Below are 21,453 nucleotides of genomic sequence, written 5' to 3' on the forward strand. Positions count from 1 at the left end.
CGGCATGGCGGTTGAACGCCAGATCCTAGCTGAGAAGGGTATTCCGGAAGAGGTCATACCTACTCTAATAAAGGCTAGGAAGGAGGTGACGGCAAAACATTATCACCTTATCTGGCGGAAATGTCTCTTGGTGTGAAACCAAGAATGCTACTACGGAAGATTTCCATTTGGGTCGTTTTCTCCACTTCCTACAGACAGGAGTGCATATGGGCCTAAATTAGGCTCTGTTAAGGTACAGATTTCGGCTCTGTCGATATTCTTTCAGAAGGAATTGGCTTCTCTTCCAGAAGTTCAGACTTTTGTAAAGGGAGTGCTACACATCCAGCCTCCTTTTGTGCCCCCAGTGGCACCTTGGGACCTGAACGTGGTGTTGCAGTTCCTAAAATCCTAAAATCACACTGATTTGAACCCCTTAACACGGTTGAGTTGAAATTTCTCACCTGGAAGGTGGTCATGTTATTGGCCTTGGCATCTGCAAGGCAGGTGTCAGAATTAGTTGCCTTTTTCTCACAAGAGCCCCTACTTGATTTTTCATGTTGATAGAGCGGAATTGAGGACTCGTCCTCAATTTTTACCTAAGGTGGTTTCTTCATTCCATATAAACCAACCTATTGTGGTGCCTGTGGCTACGAGTGACTTGGAGGATTCCAGGTCCCTGGATGTAGTCAGGGCCTTAAAGATTTATGTAGCCAGGAAGGCTAGAATTAGGAAAACGGAGGCTCTGTTTGTTCTGTATGCAGCCAACAAGATTGGCGCGCCTGCTTCAAAGCAGACTATTGCTCGCTGGATCTGTAACACGATTCAGCAGGCGTATGTTACGGCTGGATTGCCGTTACCACATTCAGTAAAGGCCCATTCCACTAGGAAGGTGGGCTCTTCTTGGGTGGCTGCCTGAGGCGTCTCGGCCTTACAGCTTTGCCGAGCAGGGACTTGGTCGGGGTCAAACACTTTTGCTAAATTCTACAAGTTTGATACCCTGGCTGAGGACCTAGCATTTGCTCAGTCAGTGTTGCAGAGTCATCCGCACTCTCCAGCGCGATTGGGAGCTTTGGTATGAACCCCATGGTCCTTACGGAGTCCCCAGCATCCTCTAGGACGTAAGAGAAAATAAGATTTTAAACCTACCGGTAAATCTATTTCTCCTAGTCCGTAGAGGATGCTGGGCGCCCGTCCCAGTGCGGAAAATCTGCAAGACTTGTATATGGTTATTGCTTACATAAGGGTTATGTTACAGTTGGAATCGGTCTTGGACCGTTGCTGTTGTTTGTTCATACTGTTAACTGGTTATGTGTATTCCAGGTTATATGGTATGATTGGTGTGGGCTGGTATGAATCTTGCCCTTAGATTTACAAAATCCTTTCCTCGTATTGTTCATCTCCTCTGGGCACAGTTCTCTAGCTGAGGTCTGGAGGAGGAGGGGCATAGAGGGAGGAGCCAGTGCACACCCATACTAAAAGTTCTTTATAGGTGCCTATGTCTCCTGCGGAGCCCGTCTATACCCATGGTCCTTACGGAGTCCCCAGCATCCTCTACGGACTAGGAGAAATAGATTTACCGGTAGGTTTAAAATCTTATTATTTCGCACATCTGCGATCAAGTCTGAATTAGGCCCTATATTGTGTGCTCTCGCAGATCACATGCAGTGTCTTCCGGTCGGCTCAGTTGCACGGCCAACTGGAAGATATAGCTTGTGCATGTTAATGAAGGACAGAAGAGTGATTGTTCCGTCCTTCATTTAATCCTTCTGGTGTATACCACTAATCGGCATGGGCTGGGATGAAGGGAATTTGGCTGTCGTTCAGGTGTGTAATTAGCCTCAGGGTAAATGTCATCTGTTACTTTCCTGATTTGGCTAATCGGTACAGGCTGCTATGATAAATAAGAATTATAGGAGTCCAAAGATTATGAAACGTATGACACGATGATTGTGGTAATTAGCTGTTGCTGTGATGGTGGGCTTAGATTTGTGAGTTGATGACAGCATAAACTTTTCCCTGTATCTTGTTTGTTTATTTTAAGGGGATCACACAAAAATCAGCTTGAAGACCCGCAATGTCTTCATAGAGTGCACCGCTACAGACTTGACGAAGGTGATTGGCAATCGCACATGCTCATCTACACATGCTTGTAATAAGTCTTGGATCATTTGCATTTTTTAACTGTTAACGTACCTTTCTGCATTGTGCAGGCTAAAATAGTCTTGGATATTATGGTCACTATGTTCAGCGAGTACTGCAAGGAGCCATTCACGTGAGTAACACAAGTGACATTGTTGCTAATGTAGGGAATGACTTACCCCTTGGCTTATGCACATACTTTGTTGTATATATTTAAGAATACTGGCCTACAGGTGCTGCTAATAAAAGGTGGTGTTACCTGCTGCAGCCAATAGTTTGTTTGCTTACAGTTTCAGAAAATGTACAAGGAAAATGACACTTGTAATCTTCTGTACACCTACCTGTGGAACTGTTTCACAAATGCCCATCCAGTGTTCTCAGAACAGTGAGTTTATGGACTTGGCTTCACATATGTATTATGCTTGGCACGTCAGACATGCTTTGCTTCTCTCTACATAAGACTTGTTCCATGGTAACTGACTCATTAACTACACTCACACAGGTCACAAATAAACTTTTCAAAGTTTAATGTTAGAATGAATATAAATTAATATATATATATATATATATATATATATATATATATATATATATATATAATATCCACATCTCTCTATCTCTATATCTATCTCTATATCTATCAGTTAGAGAGAGAATTCATAACATGCAAAGAGGGTGGATTAGTAGTCGCCAGCAGCGGCAGTCCGATCCACCCCCTTCACTTAGCTGGTCGAATGCTGCATTCGCCTAAAAGTTCTTGTTGCCTAATCTGACTGCACTTAATTGAATTCCCCCCCATATTGTCACACTTCTGTGACTGTCAGCTGCTCTGGATGTTCAGAGCATCTTTCAGAATCCTATTGGCAACTACCATTGTGGTTTCTCTGTCATGGGCTGTGCACAGGGTGGGAGTCTTCTATGCTGGTAATTATGCTGTCATGATGACGGGCTTATTTTTTATGTGGAGGCCTGTAGCTGTATTCCCATCTGCTACATTGTTGATATGGCCCTGACCTGAGATGGTGTACATGGTGTACAGTAGATCTTCTGGACAGCATTGCCCTTGATGTGATGCCTTACAGTACTGGCAGCCTTCATAAATGTTTAGATGCTTTATATATTTGGGAAGATGACTGGAAGCTGTGGGAGATATGTAGCTTTTAGGGATGTGCGCCGGTCCGTTTTTGCTTGATTTGGTTTTGATTCGTCTGCCAGCTTTGGATTTTGATTTGGTTATACCAAACCGCCGTGACTGGCTTTGGATTTTTTTTTTCAAAAATTGCCAAAAAAAAGCTAAAATCACTTAATTTGGGCTTTTTTTTATTTTTTTCCTAGAGTATTATTAACCTCAATAGCCTAAAAATCCAGTGATTTATTTTCCACTCTGTCTTGACCACCTCACAATATTGTTTTCACCAATATTGGTCAAAGGCTGGCTGACTAAACCGCGGTGTACAGTGTGGGTTGGATACAGTGCAGGATATATTACTGGTTGAATACAGTATGGGATATGGTGCAGGTTGGCTACAGTGTGGGTCAGACACTGTGTGGGACTGATACAGTACGGGCTACATTGCTGGTTGGATACAGTACGGGTCGGATACAGTGTGGGATGGATATAGTGCAGAATACAGTTCTGGTTGGATGCAGTGCGGGATACAGTGACTGGATGCCGGTGGTGTCCTCAGTGCGGGAGTGTCGGCAGTGCTGGCAGCAGGGTCCTCAGTGTGGGGTTGCTGGCAGTGTCGGTGGTGTCCTCAGTGCAAGTTGCTGGTGGTGTCTGTGCTGCTGACTGTGTCTGTAGTGCAGGGGTGTCCTCACTGCAGGGGTGCTGCCAGTGTTCTCAGTGTCGGCAACGTCCTCAGTGCGGGGGTGCCAGCAGTGCGGTAGTGCCAGTGGTATCCTCAGTGCGGGGGTGTTGGCAGTGCGGAGAGCTGTGTCATTAGCATGGTGCGGCCGCCATTAAAGTCTATGGGGACACGCTGGTTGGTTGAGAGCTGTGACAGACAGCTCTCCCAGCCAATCAGCTGTCAGCCCTTTGACTTAATGGGTCTTTTGAAATTGGCGCTCGAGAAGCGCGGGGTCTGACAGCTTGTTCTCGTGGTTTCGCCTGTGGTCAGGATCCGAGGGCAGCTGTGGCAGATCCGATCCCCGGCTCGACTGCCTCAGATCCTGGAAGTTTGGAGCGGTTTGGATTTCTTAAAATCCGAACCCGCTCATATCTAGCTGTGATGGACCATGCTAATGACAATTTATATAATTTTTATGATTTATTTATTTTTATGTTAATTTTTTTTTTTTTTTTTTTACCATTGATTTCTATTAAGATTTTTAAAAGTAAATGAAGGGTACGAAAAAAAAAGAAAACGAAGCCAGGAATTTTTTTTTCTTTTTCTTTTAGAGATGCAGAATCTTGCATACCTTTTTTATAACACATTCATTTAGATATTTTCAATGTATTTGGTATTATGAATATTTTTATTTTGAGCTCCAAATACATTTTTATTCACTTCCATATGGTATTATGTTGGAAATGTGTGTTCTCTCTCTTTTTTTTTATTTTTATTTTTTTATTTTTATTTTCTCGTTTTTAAACTTCCAGTGTTTATTAGAGCGAATTCTGTAAACTAACTGAATTCAATTCTTTTGTGCGGTAGCGGTCACTCCTGGTCTGGCCTGAAGGAGAAATTCAATTGCTTTGCTCGTGTGAGTTCAGCTGCTGTCTCTGGCATTTGAGCTCGCTGCCCCTGGAAGTGGCATACTGAAATGAGCAAAAAGTGACCCAATTGGGCACCCAAATGGCTCTTTTCACGTTACGTGGTTAAACCCGAGCTTTGTTATATCTCATGAGCTTATTTATGTTTTGGGACATAGGAGATACTGACGCAATATAATTCGGCTAAGCAGGGGCTGGCACAATGTGATGGGAGAACAGGGGGGATGGCGCAGTGTGATGTGGCACGCAAGGTTGTGGAACAGCGTGATTGGGGGAACAGGAGGGACTGGTACAATGCAAAGGAGGGCATGCTCCATGTGACTGGGGCACATAAAGGGGCTGGAGAAGCATCATTAGTAGCAGTGGAGACTGGTACAATGTATTTGCTGCACAGGAGGGTCAGGATTGGTGTGTTTGGTAACAGGAAGACTGGCACAGTGTATTTGGGACACGAAGGGCTGGAATGGTGTGATGGGGGGCACAGGTTACATAAGGGGTTATAGAAGCATCATGGGTGCACATTAAAGGCTGTTACAGTATAATATGTAACGCGGCTGCTTTTATGTGCAACTCGGAATCAGGCACTAAATGCTTAACCTCTATTTCTCCTTCATCCACTAGGGGCCACTGGAGCGTAGTTACAATGGGGAAATGGTAGGTAGTAATTGGGAGCTGGCACTTTAAAATTCTCACACTGTGGCTAGCTCCTCCCCTACTATCTCCCCTCCAAGTCAGTCTTAGTTTAGTGCCCGAGGTAGCTGGTTCACTTGGGTTTAGCTGAAGAATTTTTTCTTTTTTCTTTATTATTTTATTTTTCTTACTTACACACACAGACTGGCAGCTCTGCCACTGCCAGTCTGCACCGCGGGAGCTGCCGGCGGGGTCCCATCGCAGCTGCGTGCGGCTCGGGATGGGCCCCGGCTGAGGGAGACACTGAGCTCTCCTGAGTTGGCGGACACCGCTGCGTGCGGCGCGTGTCGGGACCACTCCATCCAGCAGAAGATTCCGGCAGCAAGGCAGCGGTGAGTATGAAAAATGGCCGGACACCGCTGCGTGCGGCGCGTGTCGGGGCCGATCGGTCGGGCAAAATTCCGCTGAGTGCGGCTCCTGACGACACTACATCAGGACAGCGGTGAGTACAATCTCCCCCCCTCCAGACTGATGTATGTTTTTACTTGATTTAATGTATGGCACATCATGGTCTCCTAGTTTGGGGGACATGGTGCGGAATTGATATCAAGAGATTTCGGAAGCATAAATTTTGCTATCAGGAGCTTGTGAGTGACTCTAAACGAACGTCCTAAAAGGCGCACTTACTGATTTAAACTTGGAGCCATTATGTGGGGGGCGGAGCTTCAGCCCGCTCTGTAAGCGGGCTTAGCGCTCTTCACTACCCGGCTGCAGCAGACAGGCAGCCGGGTGATATACAAATACATCTCCCCGCGGGTAATACAAGGGGCGGAGCTAACTCACGCTCCGTTCGGCGGGCTCAGACCCCCCGCTCTCCGGCCGCATTCTCCGTTCCCCGGCCGCAGCATACAGGCGGCAGGGAAGATACACTCCGTTCCCCGGCCGCAGCATACAGGCGTCCGGGGGATACATTTACATTCTCCGTTCCCCGGCCGCAGCATACAAGCGGCCGGGGAGATACATTTTCTAAGTGAGGCGGCCGGGGGATACAGGGACCCTTTCCGCTGTCTATGCAGCGGTTTCAAATTTGGCGCCGAAGCAGGGGGGCGGAGCTAACTCCAGCTCTGTACGGCGGGCTCTCTCCGCTCCCCGGCCGCTGCAGCATGACATCGCCGCTCCACAGTCCCCCGCCCTCCGGGCCGCTCAAAGCTCATTTCCTCTCCTGACTGTGCAGGGAGGATTTATTATGTGCATAGTACAAGGTATGAGGGGGGGTGATGGCTTATAACAGCGGGCTCCCAGCTCGGTTACTGTCTCTAGGCAACAGATCCTGTCTCTGGAGTTTTTAGTTTTTGTATGCATTGTGGTGCTGAAATATAGCTACATTCCTCCCTACAGGGCAGTCCCCAACATTTTATACATGTAGATCAGGGAACCTGCTCTATTACATAGACAGTATTTATCTACCCTATTAGGTTCACAAACACAGTATTTCTCTACCCGGTTGGGTTCACTGTGTGTGTGTGTGTGTATATATATATATATATATATATATATATATATATATATATGTATATATATGTATATATGTGTGGGTTTGTATATAGATATATCCATACAATACCATATATAGGGGATAAAACAAACACTTCCGCAATGTTTTCTAATAACAAAATACCCCACCTTGCCACATAACATTTTCCCCCCATCTTTTCTCGCAGGCTGGTCACCATTTTGGAAAGCCAGCGCAACCTCTGAGAAACATCTGGTACACCTAAATTAGCGGTACACTACATACAGGGCGGGGTGTTGCCTTCCCTTTATGATTCCTTGGTGTCACTAGTTACTAATGCTATTAGTAATTTGGGGAATGTGTTTAAGGCATCAGACAAATAACGCTGTGGCTCAGTACGCTAGTAGCGGGTATCTGAACATCCAAAAAAAAAAAAAAAACCTTTAAGGGGAGATCCTATAGCCTAGGGCTAAGACTCCGGTCCCACAGCGCAGCGCTACTGGTTCAGGTCTCCGCTGCCCCAGAGAGTTTATTTGAATCGTGTACGTCTCTACACATTATAGTGCAGACCTTACATAGGGCTGTGTTTATTTAACCCACCTTTTCTCCTTTCGTTTGTCTCACCTGGGATAGTCAAAGAACTCCCTCTTAGGTGTGAAGTATGCGGTGGAGCCATCTGCTTAGCCCTCCACGCACCTGCAGGACACTCCTGTTTGAACAGCTCAGATTATGCAGGTAATGTCACTATTAACCAGAGACCTGGTACGTCATTTCACCTCTCCAGGTTTCTAAAGGAACCTTGTTAACCTTCCATGTTACAATACTAATGATGTCTGTTTTCTGTGGAGTCGGAACCAGTGTCTCCGAATATCCAGGTGCATTAGACAGCAGTTCGGCTGATACTGCAGGTAAAGGAGACGGACACGTCAAGTCCATCAGGGTTCGACGCCGATGACGAAATGACAGCGACTGGTCCAGTTTCGGATGAGCTGGGCAGGCTCCGGTAGGCGGCCGGCAGACACCCGAATACACCATTTCAGGTATCAAACAATGTTTGTTTTCCTATCCTTTCCCCGCAGACGGCAGGAAAGGGTATCAGAACCTCTCCAGGGTATACCCCTCGATGTATCGCCGGTCCAACAAGCTGCCGTTTTCCTGAGGCAACCTGGCTCAGGGATCCACCGAAGACACATATACGGCAGCGGGGTTTCTACCTGGTCCGGAGCAGGTAGGTTGTGGAACAATTGTCCTCTAGGTTATAGGTTGTTTCGCATCAGAATCAATTGATACTTCGGTACAGGTCAGAATCACGATTCTGCTTTATGTTCTTTGGAGGTCTCCACGTCTGCAGACTTGGAACCTGTATTTTCTATTGGGCTGTCTTAACCCGACGACCTCTGGGGCTGCGACAGTGACAGGTGAACATGAAATCCTACGGGGCAGATGGTTCAGGGGAAGAAACTTTCTGCAGGATTTCTTGAACCATTGGAGGTAAGTCCACTTTGATTTCTCCTACTACTGCCCAAGCTCCAAGACAGACCTTTATCGGTCTTTCCTTTAGATTTTTCCGTGCCCTTTCAAGCTTTTGACTCCACACGGGCGATATCTCCGTAGCCAGGGGATCTCGGGGTTAAAAGGCTGAAGCAGAGGTTCAACATCCTCGGTCCAGTCTGATTTTCGATCATCCTATACACCCACTACAGGGGGACAAGGCTTGGGCGGTTACAGACTAGATTTTGGGGTACAACCGTCTCAGGAGTCCCTCGGCATGGATCAGCCGATTTACAATGACAAGAGAGTCATAATGCAGGCGGCGCTCCATATGCTTCTAATCGCAAAGGGTGTTGTTCCCTGTTTTTCACAGATCATTTGAATCGGGATAGTTCTCAGGCCTTTGTTTTCTTTTCACGTTCCGAAGCAAGTTGGCTCGGCCAGGCCTATTCTGGCCTTAGAATCCTTTCAGACTGTGATCGCTAGTTTGAACAAAAAGGAGTTTTACGTGTCCTTTGTCTTCAGAGATGCCTGTTTACGGTTTTCCGCTGGGTTTTCCTTATCAGGCTTTTCTCAGATTCGCATTACAGGATTCTTATTTTCACTGTCAGTCCTTTCCTTTTGATCTCTCTTCCGCTCCCACAGGGTTCAGAAAGATCACAGAATAACTCTTTTTCAAGGGCAGGAGGTGACGTTGGTTCCCTAATGGGACAATCTACTACTACTACTATCCCACTCTGTACATTAGGGGCTTCTGAATATCCGGAGGATCCAGGAGCTTCTGGTTCGACACAGATCCAATTTATGCTCCTCATAGACGTTTTTTCAACAGGGTCCGTCGGAGGATTTTTCCTTCCTCGGTACCAGGTACTCTATTTCTTCAGTCAAGCTGCAACGCAATGAGTGGTCGCCTACATTCCCCTCTGAGTGGGGGACAACAATTTTCTTTCCAGGTCAAGCTACCAGGTCAGACTCCCGGGTGAGGGAACATTCTCCGGAGTTTTGCCAGCTGGTCCGCTGTGGGCGGAGATTTTGGATCGACCTCAGGGCGTTCTGACTGACTCTTTAACCTTTTCCTACTCTCGGACGTGAGCTCTGGCGGCAATAACCAAGGATACCCTCAGGGTTCCTGGGAGTTTCGGGTTATTCTATCCTGCCTCCTTTTCTAATTCTACCTCACGGTCGATAACACAGGAGGGAAATATGCGTGCTAGTCCTCTCCGTGGCTCTGGTTGGGCCGCGCATGACTTGAAGATACAGACACCTGTTGTCAGTAGAGGAGCCTTGGCTCCTACCTCGACTGGACTGTCTACTTCAACAGGGTCCTTTTCTTTGTTCATCTTACACTGAGTTCGTTTAAACGTGTGACTGTTCACGAGACCTCAGAAGGGAGGAGTTCCCTAGTTCGGTTATGCCTACTGGGCCCCGATTTCAGAAGTCTGTTACCTCTTCTCGCTTTTGCCACTTTTGGAAAACTTTAAGGGACATAATAAGGATAAAAAGGGGTTTTCCCCTTCTTTCAGTTACCATTCAGCCTTCATCTTGGTTTTCTCTGGGAGGTTTTGCATGGCTGCGCTTCAAACCACATTGACCTGAAATTTTGGGTCTCTTCCTTTTTCGGTTTTCTTCCAAAAGAGATTTGCCTGGCGGCCGTAAGTTCGGGCTCTCTTTCAGGGAGTACTCTATTGGCAACTCCCCCGGCTGAGCTTCGGCCTCAGCGGTCGTTCCTTCCAGAGGGGATGTACGTTTTTCATATAAATCTGACACTAGTATCTTTCAGTCCTCTTTGAATGTTGTCAGGGCTCGCCGACTCTCTCTACAGAGGTCTTAGGCTATTCGACAAAGTGTTTTTCCTCTTTGTTCTGTACGATACTCCCGTACTAAATAACCAGGGTCCCAGCATATGCTGGGCTGTTGGATTCATCTGACCATCAGACAGTCTTCTTGGCGGTTGCTCGGGAGCCTCCGTTTTCTCCAACGTCCTAGTGGATGCTGGGACTCCGTCAGGACCATGGGGAATAGCGGGCTCCGCAGGAGACAGGGCACATCTAAATAAAGCTTTTAGGATCACATGGTGCGTACTGGCTCCTCCCCCTATGACCCTCCTCCAAGCCTCAGTTAGGTTTTTGTGCCCGTCCGAGAAGGGTGCAATCTAGGTGGCTCTCCTAAAGAGCTGCTTAGACAAAGTTTTTTTAGGTTTAAATCTCAGTGAGTCCTGCTGGCAACAGGATCACTGCATCGAGGGACTTAGGGGAGAGATTTCCAACTCACCTGCGTGCAGGATGGATTGGAGTCTTAGGCTACTGGACACTTAGCTCCAGAGGGAGTCGGAACACAGGTCCTCCTGGGGTTCGTCCCGGAGCCGCGCCGCCGATCCCCCTTACAGACGCTGAAGACGGAGGTCCGGAAAGCAGGCGGCAGAAGACTCCTCAGTCTTCATGAAGGTAGCGCACAGCACTGCAGCTGTGCGCCATTGTTGCTACACGTCTCACTGATTCAGTCACGGAGGGTGCAGGGCGCTGCTGGGGGCGCCCTGGGCAGCAATATTAAATACCTTTAGTGGCAAAATAAATACATCACATATAGCCATTAAGGCTATATGTATGTATTTAACCCAGGCCAGTTTTCTTAAAACCCGGGAGAAAAGCCAGCCGAAAAAGGGGCGGAGCTTATTCTCCTCAGCACTCAGCGCCATTTTCCTGCTCAGCTCCGCTGGTGATGAAGGCTCCCAGGACTCCCCCCTGCACTGCACTACAGAAACAGGGTAACAAAGAGAAGGGGGGCATAATTTGGCGATATTGATATATTAAAAGCGCTTATATCAAAAACAACACCTTCTAGGGTTGTTTATATACATTTATAGCGTTTTTGGTGTGTGCTGGCAAACTCTCCCTCTGTCTCCCCAAAGGGCTAAGAGGGTCCTGTCTTCGATTAGAGCATTCCCTGTGTGGCTGCTGTGTGTCGGTACGTGTGTGTCGACATGTATGAGGACGATGTTGGTGTGGAGACAGAGCAATTGCCGGTAATGGTGATGTCACCCCCTAGGGAGTCGACACCGGAATGGATGGCTTTAGTTATGGAATTACGTGATAATGTTAGCACATTACAAAAGTCAGTTGACGAAATGAGACGGCCGGAAAACCAGTTAGTACCGGCTCAGGCGTCTCAGACACCGTCAGGGGCTGTAAAACGTCCCTTACCTCAGTCAGTCGACACGGGTACCGACACAGATGAATCTAGTGTCGACGGTGAAGAAACAAACGTATTTTCCAATAGGGCCACACGTTATATGATCACGGCAATGAAGGAGGCTTTGCAGATCTCTGATACTGCTGGTACCTCAAAAAGGGGTATTATGTGGGGGGTGAAAAAACTACCTGTAGCTTTTCCAGAATCAGAGGAATTGAATGACGTGTGTGACGAAGCGTGGGTTAACCCAGATAGAAAACTGCTAATTTCCAAGAAGTTATTGGCATTATACCCTTTCCCACCACCTAGGGTGGATAAGGCGCTCACACGTTTATCAAAGCAAGTGGCGTTGCCGTCTCCTGATACGGCCGCCCTCAAGGATCCAGCAGATAGGAGGCTGGAAACTACACTGAAGAGTATATACACACATACTGGTGTTATACTGCGACCGGCAATAGCCTCAGCCTGGATGTGCAGTGCTGGGGTAGTGTGGTTGGATTCTCTGACTGAAAATATTGATACCCTGGATAGGGACAGTATTTTATTGACTCTAGAGCAATTAAAGGATGCTTTTCTTTATATGCGAGATGCTCAGAGGGATATTTGTACTCTAGCATCAAGAGTAAGCGCGATGTCCATATCTGCCAGAAGAAGTTTATGGACGCGACAGTGGTCAGGTGATGCGGATTCCAAAAGGCATATGGAAGTATTGCCATATAAAGGAGAGGAATTATTTGGGGTCGGTCTTTCGGACCTGGTGGCCACGGCAACTGCCGGCAAATCCACTTTTTTACCTCAGACCCCCTCCCAACAGAAAAAGACACCGTCTTTTCAGCCGCAGTCCTTTCGCTCCTATAAAAACAAGCGACCAAAAGGACAGTCTTATCTGCCGCGAGGCAGAGGAAAGGGTAAGAGAGGGCAGCAAGCAGCCCCTGCCCAGGACCAGAAGCCCGCCCCGGGTTCTACAAAGCCATCAGCATGACGCTGGGGCTTTACAAGCGGACTCAGGAGCGGTGGGGGGTCGACTCAAGATTTTCAGCAATCAGTGGGCTCGCTCACAAGTGGACCCGTGGATCCTGCAGATAATATCTCAAGGTTACATGTTGGAGTTCGAAAGGTCTCCCCCTCGCCGGTTCCTAAAGTCTGCTTTACCAACGTCTCCCTCAGAAAGGACGTCGGTTTTGGAAGCCATTCACAAGCTGTATTCTCAGCAGGTGATAGTCAAGGTACCCCTCCTACAACAGGGAAAGGGGTATTATTCCACACTATTTGTGGTACCGAAGCCGGACGGTTCGGTAAGACCTATTCTAAACCTGAAATCCTTGAACCTGTACATACAGAAATTCAAGTTCAAGATGGAGTCACTCAGAGCAGTGATAGCGAATCTGGAAGAAGGGGACTTCATGGTGTCCCTGGACATAAAAGATGCTTATCTGCATGTCCCAATTTACCCCTCACACCAAGGGTATCTCAGGTTCGTGATACAAGACTGTCATTATCAGTTTCAAACGCTGCCGTTTGGTTTGTCCAGGGCCCCTCGGGTCTTTACCAAGGTAATGACCGAAATGATGGTTCTTCTACGAAGAAAAGGCGTATTAATTATCCCTTACTTGGACGATCTCCTGATAAGGGCAAAGTCCAGAGAACAGCTGGAAGTCGGTGTAGCACTAACCCAGGTAGTGCTTCAGCAACACGGGTGGATTCTGAATCTTCCAAAATCTCAATTGACCCCGACAACTCGTCTGCTGTTCCTGGGAATGATTCTGGACACGGTTCAAAAAAAGGTGTTTCTCCCGGAGGAGAAAGCAAGGGAGTTATCCGAACTTGTCAGGAACCTCCTAAAACCAGGAACTGTGTCAGTACATCAATGCACAAGAGTCCTGGGAAAGATGGTGGCTTCTTACGAAGCGATTCCATTCGGCAGATTCCATGCACGGACATTTCAGTGGGATCTGCTGGACAAATGGTCCGGATCGCATCTGCACATGCATCAGCGGATAACACTGTCACCAAGAACAAGGTTGTCTCTCCTGTGGTGGTTGCAGAGTGCCCATCTGTTAGAGGGCCGCAGATTCGGCATACAGGACTGGATCCTGGTGACTACGGATGCCAGCCTACGAGGCTGGGGAGCAGTCACACAGGGAAGAAACTTCCAGGGCGTGTGGTCAAACCTGGAGACGTCCCTTCACATAAATATACTGGAGCTAAGAGCGATCTACAATGCTCTAAGCCTGGCAAAATCGCTGCTTCAGGGTCAGCCGGTGTTGATCCAGTCGGACAACATCACGGCAGTCGCCCACGTAAACCGACAAGGCGGCACGAGAAGCAGAAGAGCAATGACAGAAGCTGCAAGGATTCTGCGCTGGGCGGAGAATCATGTCATAGCACTGTCAGCAGTGTTCATCCCGGGAGTGGACAACTGGGAAGCAGACTTCCTCAGCAGACACGACCTTCACCCGGGAGAGTGGGGACTTCATCCAGAAGTCTTCCACATGATTGTGAACCGTTGGGAAAAACCAAAGGTGGACATGATGGCGTCTCGCCTCAACAAAAAAATTGGACAGATATTGCGCCAGGTCAAGAGACCCTCAGGCAATAGCTGTGGACGCTCTGGTAACACCGTGGGTGTACCAGTCAGTGTATGTGTTCCCTCCTCTGCCTCTCATACCAAAGGTACTGAGAATTATACGGAAAAGAGGAGTAAGAACAATACTGGTGGCTCCGGACTGGCCAAGAAGAACTTGGTATCCGGAACTTCAAGAGATGCTCACGGAGGATCCGTGGCTTCTACCTCTAAGAAGGGATCTGCTTCAGCAGGGACCTTGTATGTTCCAAGACTTACCGCGTCTGCGTTTGACGGCATGGCGGTTGAACGCCGGATTCTAAAAGAAAAGGGCATTCCAGAGGAAGTTATTCCTACCTTGATTAAGGCTAGGAAGGAAGTGACTGTACAACATTATCACCGCATTTGGCGGAAATATGTTGCGTGGTGTGAGGCCAAGAAGGCTCCAACGGAAGAATTTCAATTGGGTCGATTCTTACATTTCCTGCAAGCAGGATTGTCTATGGGCCTAAAATTGGGGTCCATTAAAGTTCAAATTTCGGCCTTATCAATCTTCTTCCAGAAGGAATTGGCATCAGTGCCTGAAGTACAAACTTTTGTCAAAGGTGTACTACATATACAACCCCCAATAGTGCCTCCAGTGGCACCGTGGGATTTGAACGTAGTTTTGAATTTTCTCAAATCTCATTGGTTTGAGCCTCTAAAATCGGTAGATTTAAAATACCTTACATGGAAAGTAACCATGCTATTGGCCCTGGCTTCAGCCAGGAGAGTTTCAGAGTTGGCGGCTTTATCATACAAAAGCCCATATCTGATTTTCCATTCGGACAGGGCAGAACTGCGGACACGTCCTCATTTTCTCCCTAAGGTGGTTTCGGCTTTTCACTTGAACCAGCCTATTGTGGTGCCTGCGGCTACAAGCGACTTGGAGGACTCCAAGTTACTGGACGTTGTCAGAGCATTAAAAATATATATTTCAAGGACAGCTGGAGTCAGAAAATCTGACTCGTTGTTTATATTGTATGCACCCAACAAGATGGGTGCTCCTGCGTCTAAACAGACGATTGCACGTTGGATCTGTAGCACAATCCAACTTGCACATTCTGTGGCAGGCCTGCCACAGCCTAAATCTGTAAAGGCCCACTCCACAAGGAAAGTGGGCTCATCTTGGGCGGCTGCCCGAGGGGTCTCGGCATTACAACTTTGCCGAGCAGCTACGTGGTCAGGGGAGAACACGTTTGTAAAATTTTACAAATTTGATACTCTGGCTAAGGAGGACCTGGAGTTCTCTCATTCGGTGCTGCAGAGTCATCCGCACTCTCCCGCCCGTTTGGGAGCTTTGGTATAATCCCCATAGTCCTGACGGAGTCCCAGCATCCACTAGGACGTTAGAGAAAATAAGAATTTACTTACCGATAATTCTATTTCTCATAGTCCGTAGTGGATGCTGGGCGCCCATCCCAAGTGCGGATTGTCTGCAATACTTGTACATAGTTATTGTTACAAAGATCGGGTTATTACTATTGTTGTGAGCCATCTTTTCAGAGGCTACTTCGTTTTTTGTTATCATACTGTTAACTGGGTTCAGATCACAAGTTGTACGGTGTGATTGGTGTGGCTGGTATGAGTCTTACCCGGGATTCAAGATCCTTCCTTATTGTGTACGCTCGTCCGGGCACAGTACCTAACTGAGGCTTGGAGGAGGGTCATAGGGGGAGGAGCCAGTACGCACCATGTGATCCTAAAAGCTTTATTTAGATGTGCCCTGTCTCCTGCGGAGCCCGCTATTCCCCATGGTCCTGACGGAGTCCCAGCATCCACTACGGACTATGAGAAATAGAATTATCGGTAAGTAAATTCTTATTTTCCTTTTCAGCGCACTATATGCGTGTTGTGGGACCTTCGTGGGCAGCTGCCCGTGGGGTCTCCATGAATACTTTGTCGGGCGGCTACTTGGTCGGACCGACATTCGTTTTGTCAAATTCTACAAGTTTTACACTTTTGCGGCCTCTGCATCACAGTTTGGCCGAGTGGTTTTACAGGACTCTCAGCGCTCTCCCACCCGTTTTTGGGAGCTCTGGGACGTCCCCATTGTAACTACGCTCCAGTGGCCCCTAGTGGATGAAGGAGAAATCAGGATTTTGGTAGTTACCGATAAATCCCTTTCTCCGATTCCACAGGGGCCACTGGACGCCCGCCCAGCGCTGTTCCTCCTTGTTTTTTGCTTAACGGTTTGCAGATCACCATATGACTGCTTGTTGAGTTCAGGCTAGCCTGGTTTTTTTGTCAGGTTCTGTTCCAGGTTTGGTTTAGGTTATCCTGGTTTACAGGGCGTCATTAACCTCCTCTACCTTACGGTTTGTTTATTCCAGCTCTCCTCGGGCACAGTTTTACGTAGACTGGCTTGGAGGGGAGATAGTAGGGGAGGAGCTAGCCATAGTGTGAGAATTTTAAAGTGCCAGCTCCCAATTACTACCTACTATTTCCCCATTGTAACTACGCTCCAGTGGCCCCTGTGGAATCGGAGAAAGGGATTTATCGGTAAGTACCAAAATCCTGATTTAACATTGTATTAGACACCATTACATATACATCAATTCTACATGTAACAAGAGCTACTGCCCTTACTGTCTGTGTTCATCATACACTGTATAGTACCGTGTGTTACAGTGCAGCCTGAAATCTCTCAGGGGGTGTTTATTTTAATCCTTTTTTACAGTTTGCTCTTAAAAATAAATAAATAAATAGTCTTGCTAATAATTTTGTATATTTTTATTTTTCAGTGTTGAGGCTGCTGAAGTCATTTACCCGGATGGAAAGAGTTGTTTCTACCCTGTAAGATATTCTATAAAATTCACACTTTCGGATATGTTGAGAGTGCCTCTATGTGACATCAGGATGCAATATGTTGGTGACACTAGAAAGTAATTTCCTGTATAAAGAGATGGAAATCATGTAAGATTTGGTACTGATCCCATTGGGCAGTGCACATTTCTTACACCAGTAACCAGCAACGGACTGGGCCTCCGTTTCGGTCCGGACATTTGTGAACGTGAAGGCCGCACGTCGCAGGGGGACGCGTCGCCGCGATATACGGGGGCGTGCCGCAAGTTAAGGGGGTGTGGACTCATGGCACGCCCCAATTTCTATGGGGGCGCGCCACAAGTCCGGGGGCGTGGGCTCGCGGCCCCCCTTCATTTCCATGGGGACCAGGGGAGCGGCTAAACCAGAGAGCCGGAGGCTGCGCTGCATGCAGCCTTCCTGGCTCTCTGGGGCCCGGCCCACCTGCCCATCGGCCCTTCTGGCATTTGTCAGAAATGCCAGATGGCCTGTACGGCCCTGCCAGTAACACCTCTGTCTTGGCTTGCAGATACTGTGTATGTGCTTCCACGTAAACTAGGTGCTTTTGTGTACAAATAGGTACATGGTCTTTAACAAGTACTAAAGATATGGATCTGCGCTTTCGCAATCAAGCCTTAATGTTTGCTAGATTACTCCCAATATTAGGACACCATGGTTCAGTATTCTTTCCCTCCAAATTACACTTCATATTTTCAGGGTTTATGACTAATGTAACACAGCAACGTGAGGTTCTGGTGGTTTTTGAAATCGTATACATTGTTTAAAGAGCCATTGGGAATTTCTGTGCATTGCATTGACTGCATCACTTTCTATGATTATTTTACCTTTTTATGTACAACCCTAGTTGTGTATTGCATTTTATGTTCTATTGGAGGAGTTTTGAAATCTCTTGTATTTGCACACGTTTACTTTCCATCCTGTATAATATTATTATTATTTTGCACATTATCATGTTGTTCAAATTTATTTTACATTCTGAATTGTTGCAGTCACTGATGTAACATTGCAGCATTGGAACTCTCTGCTTTTGCAGCAATAAATAACCTCAGCATTTTATAAAAGCTCCATTTTTCCTGATGGTGTACTGTAATTGCTGTGATAAAACAGGGAAGGATCATATCCAATTCCCTTACTTATAGCACCAGTACAGCGATTGTTCTCTTATAAATGCTGTAAGTTTCTGCCTGGAGTAGAGCAGTATTTTCGTGCGGCCCTGTGACACCACCCTAAGCCTCCGATGTGTACCCAGGCGTGCTGTCTGACCAGAGTGTGCTCTGTGTGTTTGCAGGAGCTGGCATACAGAACAGAAACACTCTCTGCTGAGAAAATGAACAGTAAAATTGGAATCCGGTAAGATGAGCAGAAGTTATTTGGGCTTCTGAAGTTGTTAGCGTTATCAGTCACAAACATAATGGCTCTTATGATCGGCTGATCGCTAGGCAATGCTTTTGGATGCTTGGATTGTTCTCTTCTGTTCTAAAAAAATCTCTGCATCTAAAATGTTAGCATATCACTATAAATACTTGTGTAGGTGCTCCTCTCACATGGGGAATGTATTTATTAAATAGACACAAGTATGCCAAATGTACTCCAGTCATTTAACACACCAAAACTCTTCCTAAGTTTTAGTTATAACTGAGACATCAAATATAGCAAGGGTTCTACATTAAGGGACAAAGAAGGAAAAATATCCATCCTTACTCTTCCTAATAAATAAATCCTTCAACCCAGATGTGAAAGTTTATATCCGAGTTTAGAATGCGCTGTGATACATTGTAGCATAACCATTCCTCCTTCGCAGAGAACCAGCCTTCCTCGCAGTGCCTAGAGATTTTGATTCTTACCCACCTATGATCCATCTGTTCCCAAATGAGAAATTGGGGACAATTTGCACGAAACTTAATATGAGCAGCCCTTCAGCCTCGCTCTGGTAAAAACAGATCTATGAATGATTAGACTAAAACCTACTTGGCAAGAGTTGATGGCAGCTTCTCCGTTTATATTTGCTATATTGCATATTTCTCTAGCATCCATACGGGATATTGGGGAATCCAGTACGATGGGGTATAGATGGGGTTCAAAGGAGCCATTGCACTTTAAATTTCTTCAACTGGGTGTGCTGGCTCCTCCCCTCTATGCCCCTTCCCACAGGCAGTTTAGAAAAGTGCCCTCAGGAGTGGATGCACATCTCTGCAGCTCCAGAGAGTTTTCCTCAACTTCTTTTTTCTGTTATTATCGGTATGCTGTTTGGGCAACAGCATACCTGCACCGTGGGAGTTATGGGGGCTACAGTCACCGGCCTTACAAGGTGCAGAGCCACTTCTCCGCTGCAGGACCACTTCTCCGCTGCAGGACCACAGTCCTGAGGGGTGGTTGTTCAGCGAGGCACTGCGCCTTGGCTGTCACAGCCGCAGCACGCCGCACACCCCTAACGCTGCCTGAAGGTGACATCGGTAGTGAATACACACCGGGGGCCTCACTAATGGGGTCCCTCAGTTCAAAGTGCGGTTGACCACGGGCGCAGCGTATGAGACCCTCCCAGGGGGGGGTCCCGCTAAGATCCCCCATGTAGACTTCACAAAACCACTAGAACTAGCACTACTTGTGATGTTTTTTTAGCTGTAAGGAGACTTTGCCTGTATAATATATATCTGTAGCTCTGGCGCCTTTCGAGGTGGCGGAGCTACATCAGAGCGGGACCTGAGGCGTTTTGGCGCCTTCCTCTGCTTACTGCAGCCATTGTTGGCACACCCAGCACTTCCTGACTCCTCAGCCACGCTGGATATCTAATACAGGGTGTAGCAAAGGGGGAGAGCCGCTTGTGTACTGGGTCCTCTCTAGGACAGGAGTTGTTAGGGTTTACTGTAATATAGTGAGCTGACAGTCTCACTGGGGCTGTGCAGCTCAGGGTGTGCTGGTGTCCTTCTCTCTGTGTCTCCTCTCACATATAGTAGGGCAGACTTGCAATATAACTGTGTGTGTGTACAGTATGTTATTGTGCTTACTGTGAAACATAGGTAAACACAAGCTGTGCAGTGTATGTCACACCAGATCTTCTCCATTATCTACTGATTCTGTTTCCTGTGAACAATGCAGCCAATCTTCACAATTCAGTGAAGGTTCTGGGGGAAAGGGTCCAGAGCCACACTGATTAGGGTGTCTTAAAACTATGATGTCCGATATGTCATCCCAGCTCACTGCTAATGTGCAGAAGACTCAACTACTACAAGAAGCTGTTGCATATAGCAGCTAGATCAGATGCAGCACAGCCCCCCCCCCACCTCATGCAGGTCCACAGAAGCGTGGGTTACCTGTTCTACTCTCTAATACAGATGATGATATACAGGAGAATGGTGATGACTTGTATCCCGTTAGTGGGGATCCTGATTCTGCTCAGGGTATTGAACCCCTAATTCTGGCTATACGGGACGTGTTAAAACTCCCTCTAGAGGATGCTGCGTCACAGCAGTCGTTTTTTTCTTTGTTCAAAACAAACCTAATGTCACTTTCCTTGACTCTACAGAGTTAGATGACCTAGTCAAGCTGGTCTGGAAAAAAATTCCAAGTGTCCAAAAATTTTTTGCGCACTTTACCATTTGCTCCTGAAGGTAGGAAATTTTGGGAGGAACCCCCTGGGGGGAGGGGGGATGGATTGGGGGTGGATGTGTCGGTCGCCTGTCCAAAAAGGCGGTGCTTCCTGCCCCGGCTCCTTTACCATGAAGGATCCTCGGGATAGCAAGATAGAGACTACACTCAAATCTACTTACATGGCAGCAGGGGTCTCACAAAGGCTGGTCATTGCGGGTTGCTGAATGACCCATGCCATTCATTCCTGGGCCACCCAGATTCAGGGGGGCCTCTCGGGGGATTTGCCCTTGGTCAATATGGTGACCCTCCTAAAACACATTCAGGACACTACACGTGTCCTCTGATTCGTTCAAAGAGATGGGGAACATTAATGCTAGGACTTCTGCCATGGCATTATCGGCGCACAGGGCCTTGTGGTTTTGTCAGTGGATTGCGGACGCAGATTCCAAACGTAGTGTAGAATACCTCCCCTTTACTGGGGAATGGCTCTTTTTGGGGTTGAATTGGATACCCTGATTTCCAAAGTTATGGTTGGGAAATCCACGTTTCTCCCCTCTGGGGCCCCGCCGGCGGTACGCTCCTATCCGGGGCCGTCTATCCAGTCCTTTCGGTCTCACAGATTCCGATCTAAGGCCAGAGGTGCCTCCAATGCGGCTAGAGGCACCAGAGGTAAGTCCAGAATACCTGCAAGCACCAGCTCTCAGGAACAGACCACCAGTTCTGCTTCCGCTAAGGCCTCAGCATGACAGTGACCACCCACCCCGAGGGGATCTCGAGGCGGGA

General features: G+C 47.4%; 1 protein-coding gene and 1 non-coding gene across 2 annotated transcripts in view; both read left to right on the forward strand.

The window, feature by feature from the left end:
- Window positions 1-21,453, forward strand: part of FARSB (phenylalanyl-tRNA synthetase subunit beta) — a 183,299-nt gene that overhangs the window by 19,024 nt on the left and 142,822 nt on the right. The window contains exons 8-11 of the mRNA XM_063915908.1: window positions 2,021-2,091; window positions 2,190-2,251; window positions 17,004-17,055; window positions 18,371-18,432. Of these exons, the coding sequence (XP_063771978.1) occupies window positions 2,021-2,091; window positions 2,190-2,251; window positions 17,004-17,055; window positions 18,371-18,432 (247 nt within the window). The remainder of the gene's footprint in view (window positions 1-2,020; window positions 2,092-2,189; window positions 2,252-17,003; window positions 17,056-18,370; window positions 18,433-21,453) is intronic.
- Window positions 5,999-6,133, forward strand: LOC134913637 (U11 spliceosomal RNA). Its single transcript, XR_010177337.1, has one exon. It is a non-coding gene; the product is annotated as a U11 spliceosomal RNA (small nuclear RNA).

The sequence above is a fragment of the Pseudophryne corroboree genome, chromosome 4 (assembly GCF_028390025.1).
Source record: "Pseudophryne corroboree isolate aPseCor3 chromosome 4, aPseCor3.hap2, whole genome shotgun sequence".
In the NCBI taxonomy this organism is placed as follows: Eukaryota; Metazoa; Chordata; class Amphibia; order Anura; family Myobatrachidae; genus Pseudophryne; species Pseudophryne corroboree.